Source organism: Geospiza fortis, unplaced genomic scaffold, assembly GCF_000277835.1.
Source record: "Geospiza fortis unplaced genomic scaffold, GeoFor_1.0 scaffold78, whole genome shotgun sequence".
NCBI lineage: Eukaryota > Metazoa > Chordata > Aves > Passeriformes > Thraupidae > Geospiza > Geospiza fortis.
In genome coordinates, this window is record NW_005054339.1 from 2,636,608 (window position 1) to 2,646,472 (window position 9,865).

The window sequence follows — 9,865 nt, forward strand, 5'->3', positions numbered from 1 at the left end:
CTTCACAGGCCCTTGTTGTATCTGACTGATGCCAATCTTCTGCTGGGAAAGCTGGTCCCTCACCTCTTTGCCTTTATTTCTCATCTTTTGGCTTATCATTTGCTCAATAGGGACCCCCTGATGAGATGTTCCAAAACCCTGAGATCACAACAGGACCTCTGGCCATGGACCAGCCATCCATGGAGTATCTTGAAGAAAAACTATTTTCTCATCTGGTCTCTCAGCCCAATTCCTCATCTTCCAGGCTGCAATAATGTTCTCCAGGAAGGCTCCCAGTTGTGTCAGGGAGGAACGGAGAAGAGCTGCAGCCCAGGCACAGCACACTCCTTAGCACCAGGACCCACACAAGGCAATGGAGCAGCCAGGCAAGGAGGCTGAGCTCCTCTGTTTGAGCATCCTCACCTCTGCTGAGCTCGGCCTAAGCCAGACCATTGCAAGAAATTTCTGGAGTTCAATTTCTTTTTCCTGGGGGGGGCTTGAACTGGTCCCCACAGAAACACTACCAGGACTTCATCCTGCAATGCCCAGGGGCAGCCACAAAGAGAAGACATTACTCAGCAACCCAACTTGTTCCCAAAGCCTGGAAAACATCTAGAGAGAGAAAAAAATGCGGTTCTTCCTATTATCCCTTTCACTGGATAATTTCATAACCCGTGGAGATGAGTTTTTCCTCCTAGTAACAACCTCCCATCCTGACACCCATCCTCAGCTCCTCCCCAGATTGTCCCTGTGGATTTTAGTCTTAAATTCCCAGCCACACCATGCTTTGGCAAAGGGTGCCTTCAGCCTCCTCCACCCCAGAGCTCCCTGTGTTCCAGCACCCAGAGAACAAGCCTCAGGAAAAGCACCTTCCTCTTCGTTCACAGGGAGAGGCCGATTGCTTCAGATAATGGCATTAAGTGAACACGTCGGACACTGAGCAGCACGATTAGTTCCCACAAAGACTGGGCAGTAATGAGAGTGGTTAAAGACAGGTAATGAGTGGGTGGCACCTGTCAGCTTCATAATGTAGATTATAATTTGTTTATTACTCTTGCTGCTGCTTTCGCTGCTGTTGGAATGCAATTAATTAATGGCACTGATGAGCCCTGCCGAGTATCTGTCATCCCTGACCTACAAACATCCCTGGGCTGCCACTGCACAAGCAGTAGCACTGGGCATGTGGTGGCATCACACATACAGTAGGAAGGATCCCACAGGTTGAGGAGGAAAGTTAAGCATTTGATAAACAAACCCAAATGCTTCCCCACAAGGAACAGGCTTACAGAAATACAGAGATTCAAGAACATCATCCAGAGATTTGTTGACTGGAAACTGAAAGCATTGATTCTGTGTCAGGAGTGCATACTTGCAAACTACAGGTTCAAACATGACTGAATTTGCTTTATTAAAAATACCAACATTTTTAAGCCTTGCTTCATGCACACACACTTCATGCACCTCTCTCTACTTTTACCAGATTTAAAACTAGACTGGAAATCTGTCTAAGTTGCCTGAACAGCTGGCAACACAGTAAAGTAACAAGATGGCTGCTGTGGGCTCTTTCGGACACAGGGGTTTTGCAGATCCCCCTTATTTGACCCCCTATCAGTGTGGCACTCCTCAACACCAGTGCCTTCAGCATGTCCTGCTGCAGGAGTCACAGGATGGAGGCAGCCAGGGTGAGCTGAGAGCCTCAGCCTCACTAACTTTCAATAACCTCTCCCCTCCCCAAACCACTTAAATCCTTCCCATTGCAAAGACAAACACACTGCAGAGACATAAATAAAAACCAGCGGTGAACTTCAGCACTGAACTGCACTATCAGTGCATGTTTGGGCACAAGCTAATGCCCACTGAAGTCAGCAGAAGTTTGGAAAGACAAAACACCTCCTACACAAGGGAGAGACAGAGGAAGCAGTCAGAGCTGCCAGGCAGATAAGCTGCCTGTCAGAACAGGCTTGGACTGTCCTAGCAGGAAGATGTCCAATAAGAGGGAAAGCTATTTGGGGAATGAATGAATAGTGAAGCTTCTTGTTAAAAAAAAAAAAAAAAAAAAAAAAAGAACACAACAAAAACGCAAAGAAAAAAAAACAACAAAAAAAAAACCCACAAGACTTTCCCAAACATTTCTTGCTCTCAGCTTTCTGCCAAGAGGATGCAAGACCAAGACATGCAGGAGCCTGCCTGAACCTCTAGCACAGGATCACTTGAAGACAACAGCTGGAATGGGGGCAGAGGGAAGGCGAAGAATGGCAGAGAGGACACAGAGATGGAACTGACAGCAGAGCTGATCTTTGTTCTGTCAGAGGAGAGGGCAGCTTTCTGCAGGCTCAGCACCCTGAATCCCATCAAACTCTCCTCCAGCACCTTGCATTGCAGAGCTCTGTGGGGATCTGCCTGGACCACTGCCTGCTCCAAGCTGTAGGGAATCAGCCACCCAGGGAGAGGAAATGGCAAATTTAGAGTAAGACCCAAATAAATTGCATCACTGGAGCAGGGCTGTAAATCTTTCACCAGGTACTGAGCACTTCACTGCCAGGATAAATGCATGGGGAAATGATGGGCTCAATTCAGAGCCACACCGGCAAAAGGAAGGAGAGTGCTAATTCCTCTAACTGCACCCCCTCATACATAATTCAATTCAAAATCTCCCATACAGAAAAATGCTGTGCTTTTAGGATGCAATCAAACCTCAGAGCTCAGTTTCCCCTGGCACAGGGCTTTCACTAATGCCAGATCAGTGACCAGGGTCTCACCAATGCATCAGTCTGCTCCCTCCCATTTTTTGCAGGGCTTATCACAACAATTCACCTCAGGGAAGAAAGCAAGGCAAAACACTAGTCAAACTGGAGCAGTTCTTTACAAGAAAATAGAAGAAAAAGCCAACACAGACCAGAAACAAAGAGTAAACTTTATGAAAGCAAAACCCCAAATCATGAAAAAATCTGCCCCTGAGGCAGTGATGGGAGATGAGAAGAGCAGAATGCCTGACTGCAGAGACTTTCAAAATAAAGCACTGAAAGACCCAGCAAATGGCTTTACATAAGCCAGATGTTCCTCTGGGGAAAGAAAGTTGGAAAATAAATCTGTCTGGGTTCCCCTTTTTCCCCAGTCTTGGGTCCCTCACCAGATATTTCTTAGAGCCCTACATGCTCTTGGATCCCTCGTACCCCTGAGCAGCACAGAAGTGGTACACATATCCCCTCAAAATCTCCCCATAGCACAGCAGGTTTCCATTTCCAACACGTCCCACTGTCTCTGAGAGGAATCCAGGGTTCCCTCCTCCTACAGAAGGACCACAGCTTTGCAGGAGCCACTGCCAAGTGAGATCACCTCAACTCCCAACCATTTGAAGAAACAGAAGGAGAAACTAGAGAAAGGAAATAAGGATAATGCAGAAGAAGACCAATTTCAGTGATGAAGACAGTTGGTGGGGGAGAGAGAAAGGCCAACAAAGTACGGGTGGCCTCGCCTTGCACCAGGCATACAAGGGGGATCAGCACTGCCCCAGCACCAAGGGGTCCACACAGCCCATGGAGGCCAGGTCCCAGCAGTCCAGGGCCAGCCAGCCAGCCCAGGCAGCTGCTCCTGCTGCAGGAGTCATTCCCAACCCATAATTAAACCCCAACCCTTGACAGAGCCACCAAAGCTGAACCACAGCTTCCTGGCTGACCCAGCTCCCACCCCAAACCTAGGATGGTGGCACAGCACAGCAGGGCACCAGGGACATGTCAGGGAGGAGCCCAGAGACTCCAGAAACTTGCAGTTCCTTCATGAGCAGCTCCCAGTCTCTCACAGAGGTCCACCTCCATCGCAGGCTGAGGGATTTGGCTGGTTCAGAGCCTTCCTCCCTGGGCTCTTCATCTTCCACAGGACCCAGCCACTGTGATGGCCACGAGCTTTTCAGGCCTTCCCAGGCCACCATTCAGGGTCCCCTCAGGTGGCACCTGACATGTCACAGCACCTAGTGGGAGGCAGAACCCCAAGTGTCTGCCAGTGCCCACGCTGGGGACAGCTATCCTGAGGTTGGACACCGATCACTGCCTGCCTCACGGTTTCCCACCTCATGGTTTCCCCCTCATGGTTTCCCGCTTCACAGTTTGCCCCTCATGGTTTCCCATCTCATGGTTTGCCCTCTCACGGTTTCTCCCCTCGTGGTTTCCCACCTCATGGTTTCCCCCATCACGGTTTCCCGCCTCACAATTTCTCCCCTCATGGTTTCCCCCCTCACGGTTTGTCCCCTCATGGTTTCCCGCCTCACAATTTCTCCCCTCATGGTTTCCCCTGTCACAGTTTCCCGCTTCATGGTTTGCCCCCTCATGGTTTCCCACTTCACAATTTCTCCCCTCATGGTTTTCCCCATCACGGTTTCCTGCCTCATGGTTTCCCCCTCATGGTTTCTCCCCTCACAGTTTCCCGCCTCATGGTTTCCCCCCTCACAGTTTCCGGCCTCATGGTTTCCCCCTCACGGTTTGCCCCCTCATGTTTTCCTGCCAGTTTGTGGCAGTTCCCACCCAGAGGCCATGGAAGCGGCTGTCAGACCTGGAGCATGGCCCCCAGAGAACAGCCACGCCACATCTGGTGCTGACACCTGTCAGGTGCGGCACCCTGGAGCCCAGGCCTGTTGGTGATACAGCAAGAGACCAGAGGACAACGCCACGAGAGAGGGGAACTGTGCAGTTTGAGTAAAGGAACTCATAGGAACAGGACGTGGAGGCTGGATGGGACTCCCAGGAGCTGCTATTCCTGGTGAACAATCCCCCACACACCCTCTCACCAGCCCAGCACTCCACAACGAAGGGACAGATTTGAGGAAGCATGAGACCAAATGGCACAAAATCCAGAAGCAAGCCCATTTTCACACACTTTCTGAGCAGCCCAGAGCAGGACTATCTGTATTTACTGTGCCAGTAAATACAGGGATGTGTTTATTAGCTGAACTATCTGCGTGCCTTTACAACACTGCAAATAGCCCGATTTCCTCACATAAAGGATAATACAAGAATGTAACAGCCCACAAATAACCTGGTTACCTTGGAAATGTGAGCACCCAAACTCAGATGGTGGCAGGAAGCATCTGCTTTTCCACGTGCATCTCTGGGTGTCGCAACAGCAGGCAAGTGCAGAGCTGCAAAGGTTGACTTGCATCATGCTCAGGATGTGTTTGATGCCACACCAAGGGAAGGGTAGACGCATGCAAGAGGAAAAATGCTAGAAGTAACCACAAAGACCCTTCCCTGAGCTTGTGTCCTCCTCACAGGGCTCCTAATGCTGGGCTTCCAGCAGGGAATTGCAGAAGCTTAGCTTTGTGCTTTTGCCATGACTTGAAATGGAGGGAGAAACTTTTTGAAAGCACCTGGGACCTGTGGTCGCTCTAACTGTTCAAATGAGTTAAGATAAAGTCATCGATGGGGGGAAAAAAAAGATAAATTCCCACTCATATTACCTGAGGGCTTGTGGCATCACGTGTGAAAACCCAGGGACAGGAGATCTCTCTGCCCAGGCAGGAGATTACTGGGTTTTGGAAAGTAAAACACCCCAGACCATCTTACAGACAGCTCATCTGGAATCAATGGGTTAACCGAGGAGCTTCTCCCTGCTGCGTGTGGGAAGCTCTATCTCCTTGCCAAATTCCACTGCTCTGAACATAACCAGCTTTCTCACTCAGCCTGTGCTCCTACGCTCAGCTAGTGCTCGTGCCTGCCTCTGCAAGGGAGTGTAGACAGACCCCACGCTCTCTTTTTCCTCTGTAACTATTTCTCCAGCACTGCCCCTTGCCTGATGTCAGTTCTCTTCTCCTCACTGAATTTCAGGACATCAGGTCTCCAAGGAAACCCCTCCGAGATTTGTAAAACACTGATGGGCTGAAGACCAGCCAGGCTGGCTGCTCCTTGCTGCTGAGGCCAGGCAGCTTGGAAAAAGCTCCTGTGTGTCCTGTTTGCAAGTGGCAGGATGATATTCAGACAAGTAATCTCCTTTGTTTGGCATCAGGGCTTCTGAGTGCCACAGTGCCAGGGCACTCACAGCATGACCCAGGATCAGGGATCAGGTCCTCAGGAGCTCCCTGCACACCAGCTCTTCCTCCAAGGCCACAGCAAACAGCAGCTGTGCTGCTGCAGACAGCCACAACTCAGCTACCACACAAATGTGCTTACAATGCTAACTGCAAATATCCTGCTCCACTCCTTAGCAGAAAAACCTGAGAGGAAATTAGATGGAAGCAAATACAGCCACACACCTGACAAGCTGTTCTGCACTCCTTCAGTGCACAGCCAGCCTCCAGCACAGTTTCCTATCTTCTTCAAGAGCTACTCTACCATGTAATTACATGGGAAAACCTAAAGGTCTTCTTTCCCCTGCAAACCAGGTAGATTTTTGTTTGTTTAGCCACAAACAGGTCTCCAAATCAATACAGAGATTCCCATCATGGAGTCCAGGAGTAAACAAACTCATGCACACACTTGCTTGGCTCCTGCTTCAACCTCTACCTCCCCTCTCCACCCACTAGCCTGAGCTGCTTCTGGAATAAAACTACCTTGTGTGTTCAGACCCTAGGATTAGAACAAGATGACACATACACTTACTCTGAGGGACTTCACAACTGAAGTCATTTAATTTCTAGCCATTCAGGTTAAAACAAGGAATGCTGGGGGGACCCACTCCTGCCCAGCTACAGGCAGAGTCACAGGGAGACACAGCTCCCTTAGATAGGCTGCACTCAGATGTTTAGAGCCACGTTTCATCCTAAAGCATCCTCATCAGCCCCTCCAGAATTCCCACAAACCATGCAGGGAGCACAATGGGACACAGCACAGCCCAAGTGTAACACACACAGCACCCCCTTCCCCAGGGATGCAGGAGGGGGCTCCAGCTCTCCAAGAAGCCCAGGATAACCCATCAGGTGGTTGCCCACAAGCCCCTGACTTCTTGCTCTCCTACCAAAATAAAGTCTGCTAACACAGCAGTTGTGGGCAAGGCCTTGCGATGCCTTTGTAGCCCAGGCTTAAACAGTGAACAAAAGTGTCTTTAGTTTATCTACTTATTTTTGGCACAGAGGAATGGCTGGGGTCAAAGCCAGTCCCATTCTCAAGCTGTTCTTTGTTCTTCAGTTTATCCAATACCCCCTTATCCCTCTCCTTGCCCGCCCACCTCCCCCTCTCCATTTTACCACAGGTCTTAAAAATTAAGCTGTGCATGAAACCAAACACCACACTTGAACACAGCCCAGCAAATGCTCTCCATGGTCACAGAAGGATCCTAATCAACCATAAAAAATGGATAAGAGCAGCGTGCCCTTATATGGGCAGAGGCTAGACAAGGATCTGACACAAACATCATTTTTAAAGAAAAAATAATATTTATTTGCAATATAAACAAAGTCCCAATATTGGATCAGTATATATAGGGTCACTAATTTTCCTTCATAACTCAGAAAGCAGAACCATTCCTCACTAACAAGCTCTCATTTGTACTAATCAGAAGATGCATCTTATTTTTTTCCTTTAAAGAATAAAGACCACTAACAGCACAGGAAGCCTTTACAAACCAGCTTAGCTGTAATGCAATAGAGATGCACTGTCAAAAAATCCCTGAAAAAATAAATTCCTCCATGAGGTAAGATGCAATTAGGATATTCTCAATTTTCTCACTCACAACTATACGCCCATTCTCCCTTCCAATGACCCACAATCCCAACATTGTGGCAAACAAAACCCAACAAACAAACAAAAAACAACCAGAAAACAAGAAACAGAAGCTCATTCCAACATTCTGATAACATCTTGAACGAAAAGAACAGTTTCAGGATGTGACAGCGTCAAACATTCCTCCAGATGGAGATTTTTTTTTATAATTTTTTATTTTTCTTGAAAAACGTACAAAAAACTGGATATTTAGAAAAAAATCCGTGGCTTTTTTTTTTTTTTCACTAACATGAGAGTTAAAGTGGACAGGGAGGGGGGAGAAAGGAGGGACTACATTGCAGCCAATAAAGAAATCTCTAAATCCGTTCTGCCCTCCTCCCAGAAATTATTACCACTTCCTCCCCTCCCAGCTTGGTAAAAGGAGTTTGCCAAACACTAGCCAGAAATACATACAAGTCTTCTCAGAATAGAAGGCACGGCATAAAGTTATTCGAAAGAGGAAGAAAAAAAATCAGAACCTCTGTTGAAAGCTCCAATCATCTCAGAATTTGCCAGTTAATATATATATTCATATATATATATATATAAAAAATTCTCTGTTACAATGCTCTCCTCATCATTTCCACACCTCTTCACTCCCCTCACGCGCTCCGTGCGTGACGATCGAGTCCTGTCCCGCCACACAATCCTCACTCTGCTCCAGGCGCTCGCTGCATTCCCCCTCCACCCCGCACACGTGGGAAAGAATCCAGTGTGCACAAGAAACGCCAGCACTGCAACTACCTTCTGGACTCGGGAAGCTGGAATGGTTTCGGGCCAGCTGGATGATGTTAAATCAGTCAACAGGCAGCAAAGAATGAAGCCGGGCTCAGACATGCTTCTACCAATTCTGGAGGCTATGAGAGTTTTACCTCTGGCAATAGCAAACAGTGTTTTTGGCAGGGGTGGCATTAAAAAAAAAAGCTTGCGGCTTAGTCACCTTGGCTGAATCAGTGCAGAGTTTGTGATTGTGAGTGCAGGAGTGGTGAAGGGGTTGCGGTTAAGCCCAACTGGCCTTCACACATAACAAAGCTTCCTACCAGATGCTAACAACAACAGCAGCAGCATGTATCTCTCTCTGGAGTACCCAGTAATATGCCAGGACATACCAAGGCTTCACAAAGTGTGCAAAATGCATTTGGTCAATATAAACATTTGATTAAAAAAAATAATAAATGATCAAACAAGAAACAGAATAAAATACTGGTTTTGCAACCTGGTCTGTACAAACAGTCAAGAACTTACATATCTAAAAAGAGTTTGAACCCAAAGCTCGAGTAAGATCTACCTTTTCTTATTTTTTTTTAAATCAAAAAAAGTAAACTTGGGTTTTAAAACAGTCTTGGCCCAACACCTTTTGTTCAAGGTTTCCAAGTGCATAAATCTCCTCATTTTCCACAGCAAGCTAACCCCCGGTAGCTCTTCACACGTGTGCGTGTTCTGACAGTCTCAATGGACCCAGGAAAGCGGTTATTGCCGGTGACAGCTGCGTCCGAAACGCTGTAACATCGCCCCTGTTAAATAACCCCCTGTAAAAACACTACCTCTTGAAACCACTTGGATCAGGATACTTAGTGAGCGGCATTAGCCTTCCTAAAGCAGCGACCAGGCACCTCTGCCCAGAGAAGCTACTCATCTCAGAGCTGCCTGGCTAGACAGATATTTTCGTAAGAGTTGAAATACTCAAGAGAAGCGATTCGATGCTCGAGGTCCCGACCAGGCAGCGTCCTCTTCATGTGGACTCCAGAGTGTTCAGCTGGAACAGGTTGTGGTTGGTGGGGGTGGTGAAGTAGAGCTGTTCACTGGGCGAGCGGTTGTCACAGGGGCTGTTGAGTCCCAGAGTCCTCTCAAAGTCCAGGAGTTGGCCCATGAAGTTAAAGTTTGGGGAAATGTTGGATTTTTTCCTTTTCACAAAGTCATAGGCATCGTTCAGGGACAAGTTGAGTTTTTGCATCAAGTAGGCGACAGTGACTGTTACGGACCGGCTGATGCCAGCGAGGCAGTGAACAAGGATCCCACACTTCTTGGAACGGGCCTCATCTGAAACAAGACAAGGGGAAGGGGGAGTCTATTATTCTGCACCAAAAACACATGGCTTTGGAGCAGGGCCAGGTGGCAGCTGCAAGCTCCCAGCACCACGACAACTGCCAGAACTGGATCCCCTGCCCCTTGTGACACCATCCCATGTCCCTCGGACACCC

The 9,865-nt window shown here is 48.2% G+C and overlaps 1 protein-coding gene across 1 annotated transcript in view; it reads right to left on the reverse strand.

The window, feature by feature from the left end:
• Positions 1-7,316: 7,316 nt before the first annotated feature.
• The window catches only part of DUSP7 (dual specificity phosphatase 7), a gene marked incomplete at its 5' end in the record, with an annotated part of 5,289 nt that continues 2,740 nt past the window's right edge, over positions 7,317-9,865 (reverse strand). Inside the window, one exon of the mRNA XM_031058186.1 lies at positions 7,317-9,704. Coding sequence (XP_030914046.1) covers positions 9,397-9,704 — 308 coding nt within the window. The remainder of the gene's footprint in view (positions 9,705-9,865) is intronic.